Source organism: Nycticebus coucang, chromosome 8 (assembly GCF_027406575.1).
Source record: "Nycticebus coucang isolate mNycCou1 chromosome 8, mNycCou1.pri, whole genome shotgun sequence".
NCBI lineage: Eukaryota > Metazoa > Chordata > Mammalia > Primates > Lorisidae > Nycticebus > Nycticebus coucang.
Window position 1 is genome coordinate 5,410,540 of NC_069787.1, and position 27,717 is coordinate 5,438,256.

The 27,717-nt window shown below is 49.9% G+C and overlaps 1 protein-coding gene across 8 annotated transcripts in view; it reads right to left on the bottom strand.

Moving 5' to 3' along the window:
• The window catches only part of GRIP2 (glutamate receptor interacting protein 2), a 106,627-nt gene that overhangs the window by 8,260 nt on the left and 70,650 nt on the right, over positions 1–27,717 (bottom strand). For 5 of the 8 annotated variants that reach the window (XM_053600153.1, XM_053600149.1, XM_053600150.1 and 2 more), the window contains exons 2-21: positions 24,101–24,178; positions 23,696–23,831; positions 22,472–22,617; positions 21,739–21,825; positions 21,053–21,128; positions 19,746–19,891; positions 18,578–18,725; positions 18,304–18,473; positions 16,005–16,130; positions 15,493–15,642; positions 12,737–12,923; positions 12,154–12,299; positions 11,284–11,364; positions 9,659–9,725; positions 9,410–9,555; positions 8,447–8,591; positions 6,377–6,516; positions 5,584–5,763; positions 4,409–4,589; positions 2,682–2,787 (exon numbers count right to left, since the gene is read on the bottom strand). In XM_053600153.1, coding sequence (XP_053456128.1) covers positions 2,682–2,787; positions 4,409–4,589; positions 5,584–5,763; positions 6,377–6,516; positions 8,447–8,591; positions 9,410–9,555; positions 9,659–9,725; positions 11,284–11,364; positions 12,154–12,299; positions 12,737–12,923; positions 15,493–15,642; positions 16,005–16,130; positions 18,304–18,473; positions 18,578–18,725; positions 19,746–19,891; positions 21,053–21,128; positions 21,739–21,825; positions 22,472–22,617; positions 23,696–23,831; positions 24,101–24,178 — 2,642 coding nt within the window. Of the gene's footprint in view, positions 1–2,644; positions 3,087–4,408; positions 4,590–5,583; positions 5,764–6,376; positions 6,517–8,446; positions 8,592–9,409; positions 9,556–9,658; positions 9,726–11,283; positions 11,365–12,153; positions 12,300–12,736; positions 12,924–15,492; positions 15,643–16,004; positions 16,131–18,303; positions 18,474–18,577; positions 18,726–19,745; positions 19,892–21,052; positions 21,129–21,738; positions 21,826–22,471; positions 22,618–23,695; positions 23,832–24,100; positions 24,179–27,717 lie in introns of those variants that run through there. The other 3 variants (XM_053600151.1, XM_053600156.1, XM_053600155.1) reach the window with 3 other exon arrangements.

A 27,717-nucleotide genomic window follows, 5' to 3' on the forward strand; every position in this document is an offset into this window, starting at 1 on the left:
CCGTCTGAGCAGCAGTGAGCCAGAGTAAGACCCCGTCTCTACTAACAACATCAAAAACAGCCAGCACCAGCAGAGGAAGAAGAAAATCAACAAAAAAGGAGTACTTCAAACAAAGAAGAATGAAAAACCAACTTAAGAAAAGATGTTGAAATTTTAAGGCAGGGTCAACTGGCCTGGTTATTTAAAAAACTCAGTGTTGTGGTATATGGCCATACAATGGAATATTATTTGGCCTTAAAAAAGAATGAAGTACTAACACAAGGTACGACAGGGAGCTAAGTGAAAAAAGCCAGAAACAAAAGGCCATAGGGTGCATGTCTCCACCTCTACAAACTATGCGGAATAAACTCATCCAGAGATAGAAAGTACACAGGAATGGCTCAGGATGGGAGAAAGGAGGAACTGGGATGTACAAGGTTTAATTTCTGAGTACTAGAAACGTTCTGGAAATAGATAATGGTGATGATTGCTAAAGCCCCTATATTAATACACTTTAAATTGGTTAAAATGGTAATTATTATATGTGAATTTTATCTTGATAAACAAAAAAAATTAAAGTTAGTATCATTAAAAAGGCACTGGACTAAAATTAAAAGAGACTTCAGGATAACCAGGTTTAAGCATGGATTATTAAACATTGGTTTGGACAAACCAAATACAAAAGGTGGTTTGGGTCCAACTGAGGAAATCTGAATTCTGAATATGATTTTGTATTAGAAGAGATTAAAATATATTGAAGAAATGGAGTAGGTGACTGCAAAAGCAGATTAAAAAACAGTATGTACATCACGATATCATTATTTTTAAAATGCCTATATATTCATTCAAGCAGTAACAGTGGTGATCTGTGGGTGGGGGGAGTGGTGTGTTATTATGTTTTATTTTTACTTATTTTACTTTTGATTATAACTTGCTAATCTAATTTTTCATACCTATGTAGCCCTTCTACAATAATGAAGAGTTTTAAATGTAAAAATTTAATGTTAGAAAGCAAAAAATTAAAAATGAAATGAGCTAAAGATAATCCCTAAAAGACTACAAATAAAATTTTAGATCTCCAGATTGGAGGGTGCGAAGAAGGTGAACAGGAATGAAAATTTATCAGAAGGAAAAAAGAAAAGATGGATAATCAGGACAAGTATAAAAAAACAAGATAAATAGGAAGTATAAATTATAGGCTAGAATTAACATTATATTAGTAATCACAATAAATATAGACTAAATTTGTCTTTAATAAAAAGACAATCAGCTATGTATAATACACAACAGATGTGCTTAAAATGATGATATGGTAAATTAAGACAGGCAAATAACTACTAAAATAAAGCTTATATTTAACAATAGTATTATGGGACAAAATGAAATTTAAGGTGGAAAGCACATAGAGGTAGAGAATACTGATTAATGACAGAAAGGAAAATTTACTAAGAAGTTATAGCAATCATGAATTTATATGCAACTAATAATAAAATCTCAAAAGATAGAAAGCAAAAATTAATAGACTGTCAAGGAGAAATTGCCAAATTCACAATTATGAGGGGACTTTTTATCATATTATTAACAAAAAATTCCAAAGAAAGAAGTCTTTAAAATCTCCAAAGAAGTATTATAAAATTGTTTGGCCAATATAAATCAATATGAATTGGACTAAAACAAAAGTATGCAATTCAAAATTTTAAAAAATTCCACTTCTGTAAGTAAAAATGACAGTGGAAATCTTTAAAATATTTTCTGTAAGTAAAAATGACAGTGGAAATCTTTAAAATATTTTAATTTGAATGGATAATAAAAGTATCACAAATCAAAACTGGTGGGATACAGCCAAAGCAGTGCTTACAGGAAAATTCATAGCTTTAAAAAAAAGTTCACTATGCTAGACCCCCCAAAGACTAAAAATTAAATAGCTAAGAAACCAGGAAAAGTATCATTACTTAGCTATAAATAAAGGAAAAGTATTCAAATCTAACCACAGAAATGAATAAAATAGAAAATAATGAAACATGAGACATTAGTAACAAACCCAAACACAGGTTCTTCAAAGAACATAGCAATTGGCAAAACTGATGGGGAAAAAAAATTACTACAATCAACAATATTAGGACTATAAAGGGGGAAAAACACAGGTAAAGTGAAGACTTAAATGAAATCAAATTGCTTTCAGAATTGTAGTGCTCTGTGAAGGAGACTTCACTAGATGTTCTGTAGATGTCCCTGGGCAGTCTATTCCATCCACGGGCAATGCTGACTTTACACAAAGCTGCATTCACCTCAGGTCTCCCATGGACTCTCACCCTTCCACAGGGCATGCCCACAACCACATGCACATATTACACACACCCACACAGGTGACAGACACCGAAACATGCACACTGAGACACATATGTTCTGGAGAGAGACTCTGTATGGACGTGCTCACATACATGCACACACACATGCTCTCAGTGCACACACGATGTCAGGCATAGTCCACATCCACATACCTCACGTGCAATACCACACCGCTCACACTTGCACGTGTGTCCATGCACAGTCTGTGTGTGTGAAGACCCCTTTACACAGAGGGTGCCCAGATGAATGCAAGCATACACACGTCACATCAACATGCCTGCCTCCCATGGCACACACACCAGAGTGCCCAGACCCAGGTGCCCCTACACAGGCCTCGGGGCAGGTGGCAATACCTCCAGTTCCCTCAGCAGCTCTGACTGACCACATGACTCCAGGTCTTCGAGGGCTTCACCGAACACACGCCAGAAGCCCTCCTCTCGGGCAGGGCCAGGGGCTGGGCTGTAACGTAGGAACCAGAGAGTGTCAACTCCTGGCGGAAGGTGGACAGGCAGGCAGGCGGGCGGGCTGGGGCCTGAGGAGTGTCTTCAGGGCCCCAAGGGCCAACGTTGGGCTCAAGGGGCCATAGGGTGGACAGGCAGGCAGGCGGGTGGGCGTCCTCGGTGGCAGTTCTGGGGCCCCAGGGCAGTGGTTGGTGACACGAAATAGGGGGAAGACGTGGTTAAGGGCGACCAGGACTGTCGGTGGCCAGTTAGAACAAGGGTAGATGAGACGGGGTGGAGAGCGGTGACACAGTACGCCTAGGAAGAGAGACAGACGAACAGACAAAGAGGAGGTCTGTGGTATAGCCCCAAGAACAGACCCTGACCCCACCCAGACACATGGCACTGCGGGACAGTGACAGGGACAGAACTGGAGCCAGCGAGGACACGGATGGAAAGGAGGGACACTTGTGCTGGGGACGGTCGAGACCACCCATAACTTCTATCACAGGTTGTATGAGCTAATTATCAGCTCTTACATTGAGTCTCAGACAGGTCACAGTTCACATTTTCACAAAGCCGCTTGCCATTTTACAAAGTCCTTGATGTGTATAAGCCATGCTGTGGTTTGCACAGTACTTTCTCTCTTACAAAGGCATGCAGGCTTTACTGTCTTAGGGAGTCAGGCATTAGGACTAAGTAGTTAGCTCCTTCCCTTTACATTTTACAGATGAGACAACTTGGCTGAAGGCCATTTGCTCCAATCAAGGCAATTATAAAAACATTCCACCAGCTAAGCTCTGCTGGGCACAGGGATATGGAGGGGAGTAAGGTGTGCAACACCTCCCCATCCCATTCTTAAAGAGCTGGAGATTCATTCACAAAACATGCGTAAGTTGGCTGGGCACTGAGCTAGCCTGCCACATAGAAGAGATGACAGCCGAGTGACTGTCCGGGCAGACACAAAGTGGCCAGTGCCACCAGGAAGCTTGCAGAACAGCTGTGGGTACCAGAGGAGAGAGGGAGGAATTCCTTCTGTCTGAGAAGGTCCAGGGAGCTTCCCAGGGGCAGGGAAGTTTGAGCTGAGTTTTGAGGGATGAGTAGGAGTTTGCCAGGAAAGGCATTCAAGGCAGAAGGAACAGCCTGATCCAAAGCACAGAGATGGGAGGGGGCATCTGGGGCCAGTTGAGGAGTAGTGTTTCTCCCCAGGGCCTGCTCTCAGAAGAAGCCTCCTCCAGACACATCATAGCCCAGGGCTAGTGCCAGGGAGCTGAAGGGCCTCTAGCCTGTCAGACAGTCTGGGCTAAGTCAAGGGAGTCTGGGTTCCAGTTCTGAGTCTGCTGATGCCCTTCTAAGAACAGATTACCAGACTGGGGAATGGCAAATGGGGCTGTTTTCCACTTCCACCCTTCTCCCCTCCCCCTCCCCCTCCCCCCCCTGCCCTCCACGGAACACCATTTCCTGCATCTCAGCCTGGCCAAGGGGCTCTGCTGAGTTTCTCTTCCCCGGTAGGGCCTTCCTCAGGGGCCAGACCAGACTTTCCACTCACACAGTGCTTTGGCACAGGAACTGGCTACCCTCCCCCAGCCTAGCCAAGGGACCACGACCACCTCCTCCTCCATGGTGTTCCCACCACAGACCTCACTGGTGGTTCCCAATCTTCCTCCTCCTCCTCCTCTTCCTCTGGGAAGCTCTCATCAGCAGGAGCTGGGGTATAGTTTGTCCTCCGGGGCTCAGTGGGTGGGGGGCTGCTCCTTAGCCGGCTGGGCCGCCACTCCTGGGGGGTCATGCTCCGGGCTGTCACCTGGGGAGTGTAGGAACCTGGCAGGTGGGGAGAAGGGGCCATCTGCATTCTTGGCATCCTAACCTTGTCCCATTCCCAGCCATGCTGGGTGACCTTGGATAGATCTTTGCTCCTTCTGGGCCTGTGTGACTATCCAGCACCCGCCAAGGGCCTTGCTCCCCCTCTTAAGACACCCCCAATCCCCTGGTCATCTCATGGCCAGTTTAATGCCTGGGGTTCTAGGACCCTGTCCCAACTGCACTGGGCTGGGCAGGTCCACACCCTGCCAGAAAGGGAGGCTGAGTATCTGGATCCTCCTCTACCTCCTGCCTTTAGAAACTGAAGTCCGGCCTCAGGGACTGAGCTAAGGTATGCTTACCAAGACCTCATTCAGGAGGCTGAAACCCAGAGAGGCCAGCAGTCCAGCAAGTGAGGATGGCTAGGAGCCACCAAGGTCCCCTGGAGGCCTTACTCTGCTAGATCCTAGAATTCCCGTGGCTCTAGGTCACCAAGGCCATGAGGCCAGACACTAGATTCAGACACCTCCTCTGAGGCCACCACGGTCTCAACATGGAAGGGCAGGGAAGGGTGCCCAGAGGTGTCCACCCCAAGCCAGGTCTGGTGGCATGGGATGGGAGAGGGCTTTTTGCCTTCCCATCGGCAACTAGAGGAGCACTGGCTGAGCACCCGCTGTGGGCCAGCTATCATGCTAGGAATGAGGGAGACAGCAAAAGATACACCAACTTGGTCCCTCTCCTCAAGGCAGGGAAACATGAATAGCCAGTGGAGGGCTGTGGATCTTAATCAAAAGATGTGTCTGCAGCCTGTGCTATGAAGGCTCAAGGGGCCCAAAAAGTGACTGACAGTGCCAAATCAGGCCTTCCTTCAGGTGGTATCCCTAAAGGATGGGGCCAGAGAGGAGAGGAGGGGTAAGAAGGAAGAATGGGCAGAGGGGACAGCCCCTTCACAGGCCCAGCAGTGGAGGCAGCCCCGAGAAAGCACATTACTTGTCCAAGGTCCCCAAGCCATTACCTGGGCCCCCAAAGCCACCCTCCATGGCTGAGCTATCCCAGGACTCCACAGCACTGTCCACACTGGGCACAGCAGGCGAGAACCGGGCTGCCAGAAGGCCTCCTTTGAGGGCCTCCGGTGGGTCGTCATCTGCGTCACTGGCCTCACTGAGGCTGCCCGACTTGGGTGGTGGGAAAGGGCCTGAAAGGAAAAGGGAGGAGTCATCTCTGACCTCAGAAACAGGGGGATTCTCGGAGAGCCTCAGTGTACCCATTTCAGCCTGCTCTGGGACTCACAGGCACTGAGCCCAGGCTGAGCCACTGACTTGTGGGTGTGGCATATTGTAAGCACACCTGTTTCACAGATGGGAAACTGGGGCTAGGGGAAGCTGAACAACATGTCCAAGGTCACACGGTAAGCGCAGTGAAGCCCAGATTAGAAGGGAAATCCCAGAACTCGGGCTCCTTCCACTGCAGGTGGTGGCCTCCGTACGGAGGCACGGGAACATATTCAGGGAAACTGAAGCATGCATAGGTCATGACCCTGGAGCACACACAAGCACTTGGGAGGCAGGAAGTAATGAAGAACGCGGCTTAGACACAGATGCTGCCCTGCACCAGCCGTTTGACCTTGTGCTCATCACTCCCATCACTGAGTCTCATCTCCTCAGCCATCCCAGGCACCCCCCCACACACACACAGCATTATGGCGAGGATCCCATGAGGCTGCACATGCAAAGCCTGGTACAGAGGCACACAGGGGGTGCCCTTCCCATATAGGCTTGGTGGCCCCCAGGGCATGGAGCAAAGCTCACGGTCTAGCTGCTTCTTGATCTTCAGTGTGACAGTCTCTCCAGCCACCTGCAGGAGGTGGATGGCCTCGCTCAGCGGCCGGCCCTTGAGGCTAACACTGTTGATGGCCAGGATGCGGTCCCCCACATGGATGGCACCGGTCCTGAGTTGCGAGCACAGAGCAGAGAATGAAAGCCAGACACTCAGTTCCTCAGAGATGGAATATGCCCTCAGGGAACCCAAGGGGCCCCCAAGATGCAACCTGGCTGACCCTAATTAAACTAGCTGAAAAAAGCCAAGTGTTATCTTGAGTTGTTTTAATAGAGGTGTAACAAGTCTAGACTCTGGGAGGGAATTATCCCGCCTGACTTAAAAGTCAGGTGCTGGAACCAGTGTCCATGAGTTCTGAGAATGGTCTGAATCCCACATATTAGCTGCCAAATACTCTTTATGTGATCTTGGGCCAGTTTCTTAACTTCTCTGAGTTCCAGTTCCTTCATCCGTAAAATGGAGGTGACAATACTTATTTTATTATCGAGTTATAATTGAGGGATGAATTGATAAAATGATTCATATTTCCCTCCAGCAGAAATCCCTGGTAGCCTTTCCATCTTCCTGAGCCTCAGTTTCCCCACCAGTGCCTAGCTGACCTCACAGCAGGTGTTGTGAGGCGCTGATAAGGTCAGGAGTAAAATTCCTCTGGCTCAGTGGTTTTCTACCTGGACACCTATTACATTTACCTGAGGAGCTTCCTGAAAATGTAGGTGCCTGGTCTCCACCCCTGACCAGGGTGGGACTAGGAGGGTGTTCTGAGGAGCAGCTAGGGCTGAGAGGGGAGAAGCCGCAGTAGGTGTGAGAATGAACCTTTCCTGGAGTGGAGAGGCAGGTGACTGGGGTCAGGGGTCTTGAATCCCAGCTAGGAGCTCCAGAGTGTCATCCCAGGCATTGCCCAGCATGCTCCCCGGAGCATTGGGGGTGTGAGCAAGTCAGGGAATGGTGGATTCAGAGAGTGGATTAAAATCTGTGCTGTCCTGTACAGCAGCCACCAGCCATGCGTGGCTACTGAGCCCCTGAAACATGACTGGCCCACATTGAAATGTGCCAAGAGTGTAAAATATGCACCAGATTCTGAAGGTGAAGTATGAACAAAAGAATATTAAATATCTCATTGATAATTATTATACTGATTACATGTTGAAGTAAACATATTTAAGATGAATTTTGTTTTTATTTTTTGAATGTGGCTACTAAAAGTGTTATGATTAAATTTTTCAGCTGGACTTATATTTCAGCTGGACATCACTGAGCCACATCAGCTTGGGGAAGGCAAGGTGAGTGGACGGTGGGCTTCCAACACCCAGGATGGCCAGGGGCACAGCTGGTCTCCAGTGGACATTTGGAGTCAGCAGGGTCACACACTGATCTCTGCAGTCTGCCATATATCCAGCAGGGGGCGCTCTCAGAGTGGGCTGTTTCACCTAACCCTTAGGCTCCGAAATCCTTCCCATCCTCCTGCCCCTGCAGCCCTCCCCAGCCTCCATTCACAGCCAGATTCTTGCCTCTCTGTGAGGGAAGCTCACGTTTCCTTGCACAGCGGTCAGGTGGACGCTTGGTCTTGCCCACCCTGGGGCCCAGTTCCATTTCTGACCCCTACCCTAGGACAGCTTGGGGCACGCTGGGACACTCCCCTCCTCCCAGTCCCTCTACTGACACAGTTTCAGGGACTCTTGCTAGGACGGGGGTAGCAGGAGCAGATACCAATGCCTCAGGACAAGCCCCAGTCTGTGCTGGGACCTGGGTGCCGTGGCACTGCCCCTACACTACCAATCATACAGTTCATGTTCCAGAAAACATTGCAGTGCTGATCTTCCAGAAACCCAGGTCAGAAGGGAACAGAAGGATGGACATACCTTGATCCAGCACTTACCTGGGGCCAGAAGGTCTGCTGAGAGCTAACACTCTCGTTTTATCTTATGGACCTGAGGCTCAGAGGGAAGTGACCGGCCCAATGTCGCTCGGCTGGTTCCAAAGCCCAGCTCCCACTCCCTGGGGTCCCAGGGCCCAGCCTGTGTCCTCAGAGAGCCCTGGCTCACCTCTCAGCTAGACCATGCTTGGTGAGGCCTGAGATGACAATGGGGTCGAAAGGTTCCTCTGTGCCAGAGATGGTGATGCCCAGGGGACCTCCGTATCGCTTCAGCTCCACGGTGTAGCTGACAGCACCTGTGGTCTCCAGCTCATCTGTGGGGTGGGTTGGGGGCACCCGTGAGGGGCGAGGCCTGAGGTGGGGCCAGGAGCTGAACACCCCCAGACCCCCCATACTTATCTATTTACTCATTCACCCTGACACTCATGCCATGATTTCAGAAGGCACAACCTGAGAACCCTGAGGACATCTTCTGCCTCCAGAAGTATTTCCTTCTGCTCAAACATCATTGAAAACAAAACAAAACAAAACTAGAAGAGAAACATGGAACCAACATTTTAAAATACAAATTTCACACACCACTCACACTATGAGTCACAATGATGGTAATGATGATGGGGATGAACATAAGAAAACAGATTTCCAGCTTTTCTTAAAAAAAAAAAAAAAAGAAAGAAATCTGCCCACAGTAACCCTCTTTCCCAGGGTAGGAGTTGGTGGCTGCCCTTTTGAATCAGAGATTCATGCTCCAGTTGCCATAGTCCTCAGCCCTCCTATTGCTCTCTGTATAGTTTTTCTTCTGTCCAGTTCACTCACTTGTGTCACTGGCCTCAGTGGGGCTTGCGGCTGCAGCGGTTGCTTGTCCATCCACATAGCCCCACTTGACAGAGCAGCCTCATTTGCTCCCCACCCCACCCACTCCCCTGCCCAGGACTCTCCTCTGCTGAGCTTAGTGCTGGGCTTACAGGAGTGTCTCAAACTCCCATGGACCTCACAGAGACTCGGGAAGTCTGTGGTGCGGTGAGGAGGTCACCCTCCTCCCTTCCTCGGCCAGAGGAAGCCCTGAATCGCAAGCTGGGACCCTGCTGATCCAGAGGGTGGCCTTCAAAAGGGGGTGGGGTGGGGGCCATACCGGAGTTGTCCTCGTCCTTCCGGATCTTCAGCTTTACCAGGTCCTCACACTGCCGCAAGATCTGCACGGCATCCTCCATGGGGCAGTTGTCCAGGCGGATATTGTCAATGGCCAGCAGCTTGTCACCTGGCTCAAGGGTGCCTGTCCTACAGGAGAAGGCAGCAGGGGGTGGGAGGAGGCTGGCACATGCAGGCACCGGACCCACCCTGCAGGCTGCTTCCCCACCCCCCATGCCCAGGGCGCCCCTACCTGTGTGCCACACTGCCTTTCTTGATGTCAGAGATGATGAGGGGCTCCCCTCGCCTCCTGCTGGCTGCTGGAGGAAAAGAGCCCATGAATCTGATCTTTGATGGCCTCAGCCTGGTGACGGGCAGAGGGTGGCAAGGCCCAGGGTCTGGGCATGAACTCAGAGTCACATGTCCTGTGCACATCCTGGACCCACTACTTCCTGGCAGGGTGACTGCGAACAAATCAACATACCACTCCGGGCCTTGGTTTCCCCTCTGTAAAATGGGGTGATCCCACAGACCTCATGGGATTGCAGTGAGATTAAACCAGAGAATGCAAGTGCAAAAGCAAGCCTGGCTCCTGGCACACCAAGTGCGCTGTGAAAGCAGCCCTTTCTTTCTGCTGCTCAGCCCATCCCTCAACAAGTCACAAGCTCCTGGTTGGCTGGTGTCTATATCCCCAGCACTGACCCAGGGCCAGCACCTTGGGCTGTACTATGTGCCCAGGGTGGGAGGGGACACAAAAGGGGCAAAAAAGACCAAGATCCCTCCTTGTCCTCCCAAAGGTGACCACAATAGATCACAACAACATATGAACATCCATGTTCTCTGGTTGAGGGCGCGTGCTCCGGGGAGACGTGCCGTGTGGAGGGCAGCAGCATTCTAAGTCAGGGTTGGGGAAGGCCTTGCTGAAGTGACATTTGGGCAAAGACCCAAAGGAGGTAGGAGAAGAGAGAAGAAGGGCAAGTCAGTGCAAGGGCCCTGAGGCGGGAGGGAGCACAGAGAATACAGGGAGTGGCCGTTCAGGCGGCAGCTATGCCTGGGGAGTTTGAGCAGGGGAGAGTGGGAGGTGAGGCCAGAGGTCTGGGACCAGCTCGCACCAGGCCTTCCTGGGGCCACGAGGATCTCAGCTTGTATTCTGATGAGATGTGAGCCGTAGCAGGGCTCTCAACTTTTCTCCACTCATGTATTGTTTCTTTTTTCATCCTGCATTCTTCACTTTCTTTTTCTTTCCTTTTTTTTTTTTTTTTTTTTTTTGAGACTCACTCTGGCACCCTGAGTAGAGTGCCATGGCATCATAGCTCAGAGCAACCTCAAGCTCTTGGGCTGAAGTGATCATCTTGCCTAGTTTTTCTATTTTTAGTAGGCACAGGGTCTCGCTCTTGCTCAGGCTGGTCTCGAACTCCTGAACTCAAGCAATCCACCTGCCTCTGCCTCCCAAGAGGGCTAGGATTACACATTCCTCACTTTCATTTTCTTAGCAAATGGACCTGAATTCCTACTGGCAAATGGACCTACCCCCCTTACTGGGGACTCTAGGAACACAGAGGTAGACAGGAAACCAAGCCCAGGCCATGTGTTTGGTACCTTATAAACCTCTCCACCTGAGGGCCCCTCTCAACCCCACTGGGAGACCCATAAGGAGGCTCCCCACATTCAAGAATCTTGGGTCTTGCCTGAGGATGCACAGCTGGGCCATACAGAAGTCTGCCCGGCCCCCCACATCCAGAGCCTTTCCCTTGGGCCACACAGAGTGTCAAGTCCAAGACACAGCTGCTCCTCACAGCTTGGCCGGGCCTTTCTCCCTGCAGATAGACTCCCTCCAAGAGGCAGGCAGGGAGGGGTGTGGCGGGCGAGGGGACTCACAGCTGATGGTGATGCCCAGCTCCACACCACGCCTCTTGGGCAACTTCACGTGGAAGGTGCCGCTGCTTGGGATCACGGACTCTGGGTACAAGCAGACATGGACTCATGTGAGACCCAAGTGAGGAGCCTCAGGGAAACCCAGCCCATTGCCATTATGGCCTTGCTGAGAGAATCCCAAAAAGCCGCCATCCCACCCCCCTCTTCCTTCACCCTGACAGATAAGGAGACTGAGGAGCAGTGGGTAGATTTACTGAAAACATTTGACCTGCTCTGGTGGGAGGAGAGTTGGGACCGTACACCAAACCTCAGGACTATTAGCCGGTGTAGGGTGTGGTCCACACAGCCAAACTCAACCCCATGCAGATGCAGTGAAGATTTACTGAGCACCTACTATGTGCACCTACCCTTGGCTGGGTATGTCAACTGCTTTATTTCATCTAACTTAAACACCACTCCTATAGTGAGAAGATTCTAGCCACTATTTTGCAGATGAGGAAACTGAGGGTAAAAGAAGAAAGTGACCGGTCGTCCCATAGTGTCTGTGACACAGAACCAGACGTCAGATCCACGTTGTTTTGGGATCTCTCCCTAAGCCATGCAGAGAAGGCGCTTGGAATATTTTCAGCTCCTCACTCCCTGTCCCCACCCAGGTTCCTTCTGTCCCACTGCAAAAGTCACCTCATGAACCCATACTCTAGCATGGGAAAATCCTTCCCCTGCCAGTGTCTTCCTTCCAAACGCCCCTGGGAGAAGGGCTCTGGGTGTACAGTGGGATTGGTGGAGGGGCACCTGCACCGGGCAGGACAGGATAAAGAAAGAGGAAGTGCAGGGTCCCGAAGCGTGAGGAGGAAGCTGTAGCTACTCACTCACCCGCCACATCGAACTCGACCTCCAGCACGACCTTATGGGCCAGCGCAGCATCTCGCAGTAACTGGTTGGCTTCCTCCATGGTCCCATCTTCAGTGGCAATGCCATTGATGGACAGAACACGGTCCCCCACCTGCAGCAGCCCACACCTGAACCCCACGGGCCAGGCAGAGAAAAGAGGCTCTTTGACAACTCCACTGGGGATCAGCCTGGGCCCCACCTCCTGGCCTGAGGAGTGACTATGAGCTCTGTTCCCAGCCAACGTGACCCTCGCTAAGGGCTTTACCCTGCTGGGCCTCAGTTTGTCTGTCCAGTGGGGACAAGGCCATGGTCCTCCGAAGTTGTATACACAGAGAACTCTGACTACAGACAAACAGGTGTTCAAGTTCTGGGGATTCCACCTACGAGCTGTGTGAGTCAGCTTCTCTGAACCTGGGTTATATAACGGGGCTTGGGGTTGACGTCATGGTTAAGTGAGATATGCTTGTGAAGTCAGGGCTCAGTACTGTGACTAAGTTTCTCTGGATGTCCTGGAACCCCCTAAATGAACAGAGTTAGGCTCAGAGGAGAGAGGCAGCAGGCTCACCTCTCAGCCGGGCTGTCGGGCTCGATGCAACGCACCAGGGGTGGGGAGGACAGGGTCTCGGTGGCAAAGATGCCACCCTGGAGCTGGAGGCCAAAGCCGCTGAGAGGATCTCCGCAGAGCACGACTTCAGTGGTCTCCGAGTGCACAATCTGCCCGCCTGGCCCCACCGTGCTGGAGGCCAATGACACTGTGGGACAGGTGGGTATAGCAGTCAGGTGGGCCACCCTGCAAGATCTTCCTACCAGAGCTTTCATGCCTACCTAGGGGAGTTGGGACTTGACCTGAGGCCAGGCAAAATCACAGCTGCAAGGAGCCTCAGTTTCCTCATCTGTACAATGGGATCGTGAGAGTCCCACCCAGTAGGGGTGTGGCAAGGATTAAAGAAGACAGCACCTGGGACTGTCATGTTCTAAAACTGAGGTTTGGGAGGGAGGGAGGTGTTATTTTACTGTATAACTATGCTGTAATACACTATGGTATATATTATGTCACTTTATGTTTCTTGGTAAGAGCTTCATTGAAACGTAATCCGCCGTAGTCATCTATCTGAAGGGTACAACCCAATGGTTTTTAATATATTTGCAATTACACAGACACTGCCACAATCAATTTTAGATCATCTCAATTCTCTTTAGCTATTGCCCCACATCTTTCCATCTGCCCCAGTCCTGGCCATTTTCGTTTGCATGGATTTGCCTATTCTGGACATTTCATGAAAATGGAGTCACACCATATGTGGTCTTTTGTGACTGGCTTCTTTCACTTAGCATAATGTTTTCCACATTCATCCCTATTGCAGCACACATCAGAAATCCATTCCTTTTTCTGGCTGGATGATACTGCACACATCACTTTTTTTTTTTTTTTGAGACAGTCGCACTATGCTGCCCTCGGTACAGTACCGTAGCCTCACAGCTCACAGCAACCTCCAACTCCTGGGCTTAAGCGATTCTCTTGCCTCAGCCTCCCAAGTAGCTGGGACTACAGGCGCCCGCCACAACGCCCGGCTATTTTTTTTGTTACAGTTGTCACTATTGTTCGAACCCACCAGCCTGGGGGTATGTGGCTGGTGCCATAACCTCTGAGCTGCGGGCGCCAAGCCCATACATCACATTTTGTTTATGCATTTGTTCATTGGATTTGCCAATCCCACAGGTAGACAGTTGGGATTTTTCCACCACTTGGCTATTGTGAACAACACTGCTATGCACATTCTTGTATAAGTTTTTAAGTGGGTATACATGTTTTCATTTCTCTTGGGCCTATTTCTAAGAGTGGAATTGCTAGGTTATATGGTAACTCTATGTCTAACTATTAGATACATAATGTTATTTAAATAGATACTGTTTTATGTTACACATGTGAGATAATCTGTGTGTGTGTTATTAATATGGACATTGGATGTCATTTAGTATTTATTACACATAATTTATTTAGTATTTCGCTCTATTACTAATTATGTTATTGTGTCTTAATAAATTCTTTTATTATATTACATTTTAGATTATATAATATACATATTAAATTATATTATTAGGTATATTACATTATTATGTTCATATTTACTATTCTTTTACTATTACATCTCCAGGGATAAAAATGGTACTGATACATAAAAGATCAAACATTGTATGTAATTAATGAATTATTATCAATAACAATAATGATAGTAACTCTTTATTAGTTACCCATCCTAGGAAGGGGACAGGTAAGGGGTCCCCAGAGCCCCCAGCCTCTGCATCCTCTGACATATAAACAGTATTTCTACATCTGTTCACCTACACACTCCCCGCTCTGGTGGCTGACAAAAGTGGTTGGTAGAGAAGTACTTTCTCTCTCCTCTGACTCTGAAATCTGTTTCCCTTTTGCCCCCAGAAAGCTTAATACCTTCTTTCGCTCCTTTCAGGCTCAGGTAACCTACACTCCTTTCTTCCTTCACCGCTTCTATCCCAAATGGCGCAGTTTGACCTTCCACCCTTCCTGGAGGTCTCCACAGCTCCCATGGTAGGAGGCTGGGAACACCTTCTAAATCTACAAAGGGAAAATTCTTCCCAGCCAAGGTTTCAGAACTTCAGGCATTCCTGTGACTTCTGCCACTCCCGCAGGCCTCCTGCATTACCATTCGCTACTATTTGTCTTTATGTGGACTCACTCTTCTTAATAATTAAATACTTCATTGCAAAAGGGAAACATAGTGATATAACGAAACAGAAATGTCTATGAACCAAAGGTAAGTAGAAAAACATATTTCTGTGAATGAAAATTATTACATTCTGGATGGCTAGAGTCTCAGGTCTGTGCCTCTTTGTCTTTGTGGAAATTAACAAATGTCAGAGAGACCATGAAGGCGTGGTAAAGCCTTACTGAGACTTTTTCCTTGAATGAATCAGAAGGATTGATTAAATGAAAAAAAAAAAATGAAATAGAGTTACTGTGAAACTTTCATGCAAATCTAAAAAGGCATTTTTTTCCTTAAGATACTTTGCCCCCAACTACTAGGAATGTTTTGTAACAAAAATATGCAAGACCAGAAGTGTACAAAGTAACTGACACCCCTCAACTGGGCCCTGTGTAGTGTACAAGCTGTTCAACCATCCATGGCAGCCTGTGTACCACTCATGGTATATTTAACATTCTCACGTACACACCTGGGGCCCTGCCCAATCCCACTGACACATACACCCTTTGGCAAGCCTCCCTCTCAGGCATTCCTGTTCACAGGCAGCCCCAAAGGGAGGGGAGAGACCCAGCCTTACATGAGCTCTTGTGTTCCCTCCTTCGCTGCCTCCTCCTCCCCATCGTAGTGCGGGGACTCATAGGCTGGGATCCACGGGAAAGAGTGCTGGGGTTGGTGCAGGAAAAGGCATGGTTCATGGTCGGTGAGGAGAAGGGAGTTGAAGACAAGGCTGGGGAGGTGAGAGCACAGCCCGTGAGCCCCAGCAGAGCCCTTCTGCCCTGCTGCCTGATGGGTGGTGGGAAGCCATCCAACCACAGGGAGACACAGGGATCCTTCCCCCTTTCACTTGAGTTATTTGCTGAGTGACCCCAGGCAAGTCTCTTTCCGCTTCTGGGCTTCAAAGACTGTAGGGTTTCCCTAGAGCTGGTGAAACCCAGCTGCTAGGGACAGGGGCCCATCTCATCACTGTTATTCTAGATGCCATGGCAGGCCCCATCTCTCTGAGTCCAGGTTCCCCCCTACACAGCAGGCACAACCCTCCCTCAGAAAGGCCAGAGGGAACAGCCAGGCAGCAACGGGGTGGCACATTACATCGGCTTTGGTCCTGGCCAGCAGGCATGGCCCAGCTGGGCGTCCTGCAGTGGCCGGGCCGGGGGCTGTGGCAGGAGGGCACACAGGGGTCCCAGCGGTGTGGCTGTTCACTCCTCTGCACTTTCACTGTAGCCAGTGAGAAAGAAGGGAGAGAAAGGGGGAGAGACAAAGAGGAGAGAGAGAGAGGTGCAGGCATTAGGGGCTGAGCATACTGTGAAGGGGGAAAGCAGAGACCAAGAGATCCGCGCGCTTCCCCTGGGCCAGCCTGGCATTAAATGCTCCGCTCGCATATCCTAGATGCCCCCTACATGCTGGGCACTATGCTCAGGGTGCCAGCTACAGTCTCCTTCCTTGGCCCCAAGCAGCCTGAGAGACAGCTGGGAGGCGGTGGAGCAGGAATCTGAACCCAGGCAGCCAGCTATGGAGCTGCCTAGGAAGTTTCTCAGAGAAAGAGCTGGTGAGGAGTAGTGGCAGGGGCACAGTGTCTGGCCGCAGCAACTTTGGAGCTGGCACCAGAACCCCAGCCTGGGCACTCTTGGCCAGCAGCTAAGCACCTGGGGTGCTAGAGCCAACCCTACCCCATGCTGGGCTCTCTGGGGAAGCTCTTGACCCAGGTCTCCCTATTGGGTTGGCTGAGGCTCCTCAGACTTCTCTGCCTGAGGTTGCCCCCCCGCTTTCTCCTGCAGCAGCCCTCCCAGGCCTCACCCCAAGACTCGGTGGTCTTACTACATCTTAGCATCTGCTCCCCAGAGACCCTGCTGACCGCTGTCAGGTCCTGCCTCTTCACTTGCTTCCCAAACTAGCCAACACACAACACAACCTCCCAGACGGCCCCAGGCCATCCTGGCTCTGCCCTCTGTTGCGGGCCTTGGCCTGGTCCATTGTGGCCTCAGGTGGACAGGAGAGGGCTCTGCTAGCTCAGCCCATGGATTCTGCCCCCTGAGCAGCACCCCCACTTGGCCGACCACAGAGCCAGCTGCCCAGATGGAATCTCAGCTCCATCACTGACCAGTGGTGGGACTAGGATGAGCCACTGAGACTCCCTGTGTCTCATTGTCATTATCTGTAAAAGGGGATCCAGAGAGTGGCTGTCCCCTAGGGCAGTGGGGAGGCTCAAAATGAGATAACAGGAGCAATGCCTTGTCCCTAGCAGAGGCTGAATTAATGAGAGCCAGGGGATTTAGACAGGTGCGTAACCTTGTAGTGCAGCCTCAGCGTCCTCTGTAAAGCAGGGCGACTGTCATACTGACCTCCCAGAGTGGTATGAGGATGAAATGAGATATGAAGACCCCAGCACCACCCTGCCCACAACAGATACCCAATAAATGCAGGAAAATGACAATGTTATTCCAAGGCCTGAGGCTGCCTATATCATCAGCCCCCTTGGCCGTGGCTTAATGGGGCCTTTTCAGATACTGGCTAAGGCCAGAGAGATGACCTCTCCCTAAAGCCTGCTCCCCCATGTCTGATGTGGGGGATTTCATTCTCTTCCAGAAGATCGGGTTTGCAAAAGGTGGACTGGGTGGACTCCATCCTCACCCATAGGCTATGCCCACCCTGACCACAGCCATGGGCTGTACTCAGTCTTTTATCCCCTTTAACCTCCCCAAGTCTGTGCATTCAAGGTTCTCACGCCCTTTCACCATGAGGTGACTGGACTCAGAGAGTTAAGGGCAGTGTCTAACTACTGAAGGCAAAGATAGGATTTGAACCTAAAGCCCAAGTGTTAGGTGGCTGGAGGCACTTTCTTGTGCTGAGCTGGAAGCTGCCTCCCTGTGAGACCACCCTCCACCCTGCCCAGGTCCCATTTATGCCCTCTAGACCCTCAGACCACCTGCTCCTTTGCTCTTGGAATGTCTGGCACCCAGTTCCCTGCTCCCACCCGGGAGACTCTGCCTCCTCACAGGAGAAACTCCAGGCCCTGTCTGGCTGCCTGGCTGCCTCCTCTGTCCCCTGAGATGAGCACAAAATCCAAGCTCTGAGTAACACAGAAGGACTTCCTCCTTCCTCGTTATAGCTCTTATACTTCTATTAATGCAACCAGCGATGAAACCAGCTTTGGGGGCACCTAGTCCAGCAGACGATTAGTTCAAACCACCACACTATTTCCCTGCCTCACATCCCCGCCCTTAACTGCTTCATGAGACTATCTGAGCTTCCTTGTGCGAATGGACATCTGTTCCAGTAAATTTTAGCCTGGCTCTGCCACCCTGCCCAGGGTCCTAGGCCTCTGAAGCCTGGTGCACTCCTCTCCCTCAGCCTTGAGGTTTGGTCCCCGAGTTCTGCTAACAGGACCTACCTGCCTCTGAGGGCTTCAGAGGCCGCTGACTTTGGGGGATAGGCAGGATCTCCAGTTGCACTTTCTCTGACACGCTGGACAGAAGTTTGGTGGCCTCGAGCAGGGAGCAGTGTTCCATGCTGGTGCCATTGATGGACAGAATGTGGTCTCCAGAGTGCAGGGCCCCGCTCCTGGCCAGGCAGGGGAGAAAAGGGACAGGCTGGTCCAGGCCAGACAGAGCTCTGGACCACCTACCCTGCTCATCCCCAGTTTGGCAGCACAGCATGTGCCTCACCTGTCCACCACGCTGGCTGGCTTGATGCGGTCAATGGTGATGAGCGGCTTATTCCGGTGGGAGGCGGTGGTGAGCGAGATCCCCAGGGCAGACCCCGGCGTCTTGACTATTTCCACTATCAAGGGTCCCGAAGCATTGGTCACTGTGTCTGGCAGGATGGAAAAAAAGAAGTTAGAAATGCAAATATTACACTTTCTTTCCCAGCCTTGCTCCACCATCTAAATTTAGCACTTGAGCCTGGGAGGAATTATTATACCCCCTTGACAGACGAGAAAATTGAGGTTCAGAGAGGCGAAGGCCTTGTCCAGTATCACACAGCCCGTTGGCAGTGGAGGAAGGGCAGGAGCTCAGTTCTAGAGGGCTCTGGCCCAGGTTTTTGCTGGGTGATACAAATTTGTTTGCATTTATTGACAGCCTGTTGTATCCCAGCACCACACTACAACATCCACTACAATCCACTTCATTAATCCTTCCAGTGGCTGGAAATCTAAACCTGACAATCACCCTTAGTTTCTTCTGCCCTTGTCCTCCATGTTCAAATGTCAGCGAGTCAGGCCAGCTCAACATTCTCCGTAGTTCCTGAATCCAACCCTTCTCTGCACTCCCCTGCAACCAGCCTGCTCCAGTCACTGGCTCTCAGGGTCTCCTGGCTTCCACCCTCACTTGCCCTCTGTCCTCACCTCCTCCCACTCACCTGCCCCAGCATCTCCTTCAGGGTGACGCCAAACGAGCCAGTCAGGCTCCTGCCCTACGGCATTTGCCCTTATGTACACCCTTCCTGGAATGCTCTTTCTAGACACCCATTCCCTCACAAAGCCCCTCGCTATCCCCAGCCTTTCCCATCTCTCTCCTCTACCTTTTCTTTTTCTCATCCACAGTATTTACTGCTATCTGAAACTCACCATAGCTTATCCATTCTGTTTACTGTCCTCTCTCCACCAGAATGTCAGCTGTCCAAAACAGAGACCTCATCTCTGTTGTTCTCAGCTGGATCCCAGTGCATCAAACAATGCCTGGCACATAACTATTTATTGCCCAGAGAGGCTAAGCGACTGGCCCAAGGTCACACAGCCTTTGCCATGGTGAAGATCTGTGGCCACTCTCCTCCCCATTCCCCCAACCCTGGGCCTTCGCCTGCCCAACTCTCACTCTCAGGCCCCCAACTCACCAGGGGTGGCCACGTCATATTCCACCTGGAAGAGTGCCTCGTGGCTGCACTGCCGCAAGGTGGCCAGAGCAGTGGCATGGCTGGCCCCGTGCAGTGGGATCCCATCAACGCTGAGCAGCCTGTCGCCCACCTTCAAGGAGCCCTCCCTGCGGGAAGGACTGATCAGCCAGCCTAGCCCAGTGAGAGCACCAGGCTGGGAGGGAGCTGGGAAGAGTGTGGAGGACAAAAGAGGGTGGTGGGTGAAGGAGAAAGCGACAGAAGAGATGCGTGAAGGTGTGCATGAATGAGTGAAAGAATGAACAGCCCTAGGAGTAAGGAGCCAAGTAAGAGAAAGGTGCATAAAGACAGGACGCCAGGGTGGCTCTGAGGTCTGCCACCCCACTGGGCAAGCAGGGCTTCCTGGGCTCGGCCAAAGCCTTAGGATGTCTTCTTCACCCACCTGGATCCTGCCCCAGGGACAGAAGAGAGTACCAGAGAGGGCACCAGTGAGTCAGGCCAGCGCACCGCCTCAGCGGTGGAGTGGACTAAGGCTTCCCCCTGCACCCACCCTGGTTCCTCAGCCACGAGTCTGGCCTGGTGACAAACACACCTGGGAAAGAACTCAGAAGGGGTCTCGAGGGAGGGGCTGTAGTCAAGTTCACCTCACTTTGGGTCAAATTCCCTCCCTGGAATGCCTCCTCCAACAGGTGGCCAAAGCTATTCTGGGAGGTTCTATGAATAGCTCATCGCAGGGCCTCTGTCCCAAGGACAGATTTAGATTTCTGACAAGGCCGTTCTAGGCTTCTCTTAAAATGGCCAGGAATCTCCCACTGGGGAGGTCATGGGGTCAGAGGCTGGAACAGGGTGTGTTCCTTCCCCACAGTCTCTCCTCCTGGCCCTTCTGGGCTGAGCCCAGGCAGGGCTGGTCTGGGCAGTGCAGCCAGGACTTGGGAGTCACAGGTGGCAATGTTCAGTCACCATCCCCCCAGATCTCTCATACATCAACTGCTAGTGGCTGCAGGATTGGAGCCATTCCTCAGACAGGAAGAATTAGGATCATTTCCCTTGAAATGACACCAAGCTGGCTCTCCACCACATGCTCCAACCCTGAGACAGTGGCATGTGGGGGAAGAAAGAGTTCGGGGTCACTCTCATTTGGGGTTTCATCCCTGCTCTGCCAATTTCCCAAGTGACCGGGCAAGGGGCGGAAGTTCCCTCTCTAGGCCTCAGTCTGATCACAGGAATGGGCAGGGGCCATTCTTCACCCTCTTCACGGGAGAGCTGGGGGAGGGCAGTGGGTATGTAAGTTTCTGATGCCTCAGGCTCACCTGTCAGCAGGGCCACCTGGCCTCACGTAGGTCAAGACAAGTGGGCGGGACTTGTGCCCATCTTCATGGGCCCCTCCTAGGCAGAGAGCAGGGAGAGGCAGGAATCATCCACCCGCCTCTTTCCAGATGCCCAGAGGTCCCAACATAGTCCTTCAGCAGAGTCCCTCAATAAAACCTGGACCCTCTTATGATAAACCAGCAATAAATGCCTCTCCTCCCAGGGTTGGGGGAAGGGGTAGGAAACATGACCCAATCGCTCTCTCTGGTAAATGGCTTGCTTCTCTTCCTGTGCTCTCATCACATTTCCTTTTTTGCCCAGGGTGCTAGGCAGCCCCAAATTTTGTTCTCTATCTCAGTAAAAGGTTTTACCATCTTTTTTTTTTTTTTTTCAGTTTTTTTGGCCAGGGCTGGGTTTGAGCCCACCACCTCTGGCATAGGCTCCTTTGAGCCACAGGCGCTGCCCCTACCATCATTTTCTGATATCACTTTCTCCTCTCCCTTTCCCTAAACATGCATACTTCATTGATTGGCAAATTTCCCCATTTGGCAATTAACTTAATGGTCCTAGTTCTTTAAAGTCTGACTCAAGGTACATGTATCACATGCCACGCAGAATAGCACACACACAGAATGAGCTTTAGCCTCTTTTTTGCCTCCCCAACTTCAAGGGAAATTCTTACACTGACCTCTGAGGACAAAGCCAAAGCTATTGCCCTCCTTGTACAGGGAGACATCCACTGTCTTTGAAATGATCCTCGGGTTGTTCTCAGGGGCTGGGGAGAAACAGAGGACTCTTTTGAGTCCCTCCGTCGCATCTCTGAGCTAGCAGATGTCCCCAAAGCTCGTTCCAGGGGAGTTGGGTGATCAGTCACAGAGATTACAAGGAGAGTAAATCCCTTCCCATTTCACAGGCAGGATAAAGTGAGGCTTAGGACTTTCTCCCCTAATTTCCTTTTAGTCCACCACTTAGAGGAAAAGGCCTGCCCACACTCACTGAGACTGGTGGGCTCAGGCCAGTTACTTACATTTCAAGAGTTTAGACCAACTTTGAAAATTCAGGGCTAAAATCCTGGACCACTATATTTAGCGCAGGGCAGTTGGGTTTGGGGAGTGGCGGCAGGGCAAGGAATAATTTATTCAGCCACTGTTCCCCAAAACTTCCCCCCAAAGGAGAAGCATCTGGAAACTAAATAAGCAAAATGACAACAGGTTATAAACAGAGGTGCACAACCTCCTGGTGACAGTGTACTGCAGTTGCAGCCAAAGGCCCCAGGAGAGGCACAGATGTTTGTAGCCAGTCTCCAGGTTCCACCCACACCATCTGGCATGGTCCCCCACCACCCAGGCCCTGGCGGGGAGGCAGCTGTGTCCACCCACAACCAAGGCAGTGGAGAAAGTTCCCCGTCCAAGAGCACCCACCGGGTGGGGGCAGCTCATACTCCACCTCCAGCACCACGTGCTCGCCCACATTCTTGAGCAGAGTGATGATCTCATCGTGGCGGAGCCGGGTCAGGTGGATCCCATTCACAGACCGAATGTAGTCGCCAACATTCAGCAGATCACTCCTGTAGCAAGAAGGCCAGGGCGCGCACAGTGAGAGGTGCCGGCTCGTGCAGTTATTAGCATTTACACCCACCCTCCTGTGGAATCCGTATGATCTCTGGTCCTTCGTTTTATTTTATCTGTTTACTACTTTTTAGAGATAGTCTCACTCTGTTGTCAAGGCCCAGGCGTGCAGTGGTGTGACCGCAGCTCACTGTAACCTCAAACTCCTGGGCTCAAGTGCTCCTCCTGCTTCAGGCTCCCAAAGTGCTAGGATCACAGGCAAGAGCCACCATCCCCAGCCAGGACCTTCATTTTACAAATGAGGAAGCTGAGGCTCAGAGAGGTCAGACACTTGTCCAGGGTCACACAGTAAGTGAGTAGGAGAGTGTGGATTCTAACATGGGCCTGTTGCCACCCAGGCCCCAGGCTTCCCCCACTGCTGCCTGCTTGCTTTTCCTTGTACTAGATGTCACTCTCATAACGATAGCTCTGACTGGCTCCGACAAGCCCGCAGAGTGGCCAGATCGTCATGTCCTTTGCTATTCCCTAATGCTCTTCCTACCCCCACCAATCTTCCCCCTGTTCACCTGGACACTTACCAGCAGCCGCTGTGTGTGAGGCTCAGGAGCAGCTGTGGAGAGGCTGGCTGTGAGGCCTTATGGGCTAAGGGAGCCACAGAGCTAAGTGATGGGGAAAATCGGGGCTGTGTGCAGAAGCGTGCACAGAGGGCTGAGTGGGCAGAGGATGGCAGCTGCTTTGGCCACGGGTCAGAGAGGGGTTCCCAGGGCAGTGTCCTCTGTGTCATATGTGGAGGCAGGAGGAGAAGTCTGCCAGGAGGATGCTATGGGGAACAGGCCTTCGAGCAGACAGAACTACACATGCAAAGGCCTGGAAGACGCTATGTGCAGTCAGCCCCAGGTGTAGTGGGGCTGCCATTGGAGACCATCACTCCACAGACACCAAGCTGTTGGGTGCTCCAGAAAGGATTGCCTCCATGCTTTGCATAAGGCCTTAACATGTGTACGTTTTCCACTGACCCCGGGTGCCCACAATTGCCTACGCGCCTCCTTCCTCCTGCCCCCCAAGCCTACTTCTCACCTGGCTGCAAGCCCCCCAGGCCTCAGGTTGGAGACCCTGGGCTTCCCATCCTTGTCAGTGCCCCCCGAGACGGTCAGTCCCAGCGTGCTGCCTTCTTTCTTGACCAGCTCCACCACGGTGACCCCTCGGAACTCCTCTGCCAACAGACAGGGGCATGTATTTGAGCAGGTGGCATGGGGTGGTCCTGGGCCCCCAGCTCTAAGTTAAGGCAGGCTAACACTTGGTAAGCAGGACACTTTGCTACATCACCCCAGCTGATATCGTCTCCTTTTTACAGAGAGGCCAAGAAAGTGGCCTAAGGTCACGCACAGAGTTAGTTAGTGGCAGTGCCGATGTGGTCTGACCCCCACCAAGGACTCCCGTGCCTTCAGGGCAGAAATGAGGGAAAGAGGGAAGACCCAATACCTGGGATGCTCTGCCTGCGGCACACCAGGGCCCCTTCGGCCCCTGCATCCTTGCCTCCTTTGGAGTAGGGCCCATCGTCTGCATGGAGAGAGAGAGAGACAGAGGAAAGTTGCTGAGTTCCATTTCCAGTTTGGCAAACCACTTCTACTTTGGTAATTTTCTACTCCGTAGATGTGGCCTATGATTTCCTTCCTGCCGCCATCTCTCCCTGATTCTCCCCTGGAGAATCCTCATGGGCTGCTCCTCCCAAGGAAGGCTCGGTCACTGCTCTTAGGGCTGAGAACATTCTTTTAAGCACCCTGCTACATACAGTAGTTTCACAGCCATTCTGTGATCAGCCATCTTTCAATGACCCCACGAATTGTATTATCACCGGTAATATTCCACTTTACAGAAAATAAATCTGAGGCTCAGAGAGGGTCAACTCATGCCCACAGTCACACAGCTGGAGACTTGTACAATCTGGATTAGAACCCAGCTCCACTGACACTACCACAGAGGGCTGGGCTTCCATACCTGCTGGGACGGGAGCGCTCCACATGCAGGACCCCCAGCTGGTGGGGGACAGCTCTCACCATAAGCAAGCTCAATGTTGAGTGGACCTGATGAATGCTTCTTCATGAGGACTTCTCTTTACAGATAACTCTGTAGCCCTTAGCTTTAACTCAAGAATACTTCCTTATTTCTGCCAAAGTTGTTTCCCTCATCTCTTTCTCTGTTGAAATGCTTAATACATGTAGGTACCTTAGGACAATCATTTGGGACAATTTTTAATCACACCATAATAAACATGTGCATACAGGTGCCCATTACCCATCCTTCTCTCACATTTCCTGTCTCTTCATCTCTCTAGGATGCGTCTAATCTGCAATGAAATCTGTCCTTTGGGTTTTTTTAAGTTATTAGAAAAATTGTTCGTACATTGCAAACATAAAGAAAGTAGACCAGAATGGTGCAGAGGTTCCCAAAACGTAATCTCCAGAGCAGCAGCCCCTGGGAACCTGACAGAAACATAAATTATTGGGCTCCACCAGGACTTAATAAATTTGACACTTTGGGGGTGGGGTCCAGAAATCTGTATGTGCGTGTAGGTTGCCTAGCATACTTTTCTCCACTTTAAAAAATTAATATACAGGGGCGGCACCTGTGGCTCAAGGAGCAGGGCGCTGGCCTCATATGCCAGAGGTGGCAGGTTCAAACCTGGCCCTGGCCAAAAAAAAAAAAAAAAAATTAATATATAGTACAATTTGGTCTTTGTAGTGAGCCATCTCTATGAGCTTTGGAAAATTTCACCACAATCTAGTTTCAGAATATTTTCATTGCCCCACAAAATTCTCCCTTAATGTTCTTTGTAGTTAGCACCCCCCCACCTTCTGTCCCCCACAAGCTCTGATCTGCTCTCAGTATCATTTGCCTTCTCCAGAACATCATATAAATGGAATCACTCGGCACGTGGGGTTTGAGTCTCACTGGCCATATCACTTGCGATTCATCCATGCTGCACGTTATCAGTAGTTTGTTCCTTTTTACTGCCGACTTACGTTCCATCAAATGGAGGAACCAGATTGTTTAGCCAGTCACCTGGCATTCCCATTGTTTCCAGTTTGGGGCGATTTTTAATCACACCATAATAAACATGCGCATACAGGTTTTCCTTGAATACAAATTTCCGTTTCATCCAGGAATAGGATTGCTGAGTGGCAATAGAAAGGATATGGTTAACTCTGTAAGACACTCCAAACTCTTCCAAAGCAGCTGCCCTATTTTGCACTCCCTCCAACAATATAAAAGGTTTTCGATTGCTCTACGTCTTCATCAGCACCTGGTAATATCAGCTGAGTTTTTTTTAAAAAAAAATTTTAGTCATGCTAATTGATGAGCTGGTGTATCTTACTGTGGTTTTGCGTAGTCTGCACTCACCAAATGACTAATGATGTTTAGCACTGTTCCCTTTTCTCTTTTGCAAATGTATTCTTTAGTGAGGTGTCTGTTCAAGCTTTTGCCCATTTTTAAAGTTGTTTGCTTTCTTGTTACTAAGTTTTCATATATTCTGAATACAAATCCTTTGTCAGATGTAGTAATCTGTGTTTTGAAAAGCCCACTGAAGGACTCTATGTCACAATGAAATATTGAGAACCACTGGTAAAAATTTCAGATTTACCCAACAACTGGTTTTAACAATTATTAACATTTTGCCATATTTACTCCATTTATTTTCATCTGTGCTGAAACATTTTGAAACAAACTCTAGACATTGGGTGGTGCCTGTGACTCAACGGGGTAGGGCGCCTGTCCCATATGCCAGAGGTGGCGGGTTCAAGCCCAGCCCTGGCCAAAAACCACAAAAAAAAAAAAAAAAAAAAAAACTCTAGACATATGCATTTCATCTCTAAATGTTTCAATATGCATTTCTTTAAAAAAGAACACATTTCTGACATAAAAATACCATAGCATATCTTTAATTGAGGAATTAGTAATTCCTTAATTATTAATCTAATACCCACTCCATATTCAAACTTTCCCAGTTCCAGGGAATTTTTAATTTCAACAATTTATGGCTTTTGAAAGCTTTGTTTGGTTCTTTGCTTGTGTCTTTTACTTTATTTTCATATTTTGTTCTTTCCTCTTTTTTTGTTCTTATATGTCTCTAAAAATTTAACATCTGTTAAATATATCATCTATTTTTCTACTATCAAACTCTTGAGAGGAATTTCTGCTGTCTGGGTGTCTGATGACTCTCTCTCACTGCCTGGTGAGACTGATAGTTGTTGAATTCTGAGTTCTGTATTTAATAGGGATTTATAGGTGGGAATTCTTTTCAGCGTGGTCAAGGACAGGTGCTTCCAGGGAACACAGAGAATTTCAATTCCTTCTCCTGGGTGCTTGCCAAAGCATCCTTACCCAGACACTAATGATTCTGTTAAGTTCTTGGCTCAAGCCTTCCAGAACCATTTGGATAGTTTTAATTCTAACCTTACCAGAAATAAGGGGAACACCTTGGATTACAAATTCTCAAAGGAAACCACCTGATACTGAGCCAAGACAGACAACCTTTGTTTTATCTCCCTGACAGTCAGTGGATATTTTCCAAGTCTCTCCTTTCACTGGGGGTAGATCTCATAAAGATCCTGGCTTTATGCTGAGATCTCAGTTCTAAGTAAGAAAGGTACAGGGTAGCCATTAAAACCCAAGCCCTTGTCGGGCAGCACCTGTGGATCAAAGGAGTAGGGCGCCAGCCCCATATACTGGAGGTGGTGGGTTCGAACCCAATCCCAGCCAAAAATTGCAAAAAAAAGAAACCAAGCTCTTGTCTACCTATTGTCAGCCCGGTAGAGAAAGCCTGGCACCAGCACTCATCCTGCTGGTTTTTTATTTCTTTTCATTTTTTCGATTGGAATATTGCACACTCACATGAGTAAAAGTCTTGTTCCTCTCTCATCCAGTGTATCTCTAGATACACGAAGTGTGTTCATACTATGTAAATGAGATTGTTTTTCAAATTTCATCTTAGAATTACCTGTATCTGTTGCTGGCATATAAAAATGCAATTGATTTTATATTCTGAACTTTTAAATTAATGTATTAATTCTAATGTTTCTCCATAGATGATCATGTCA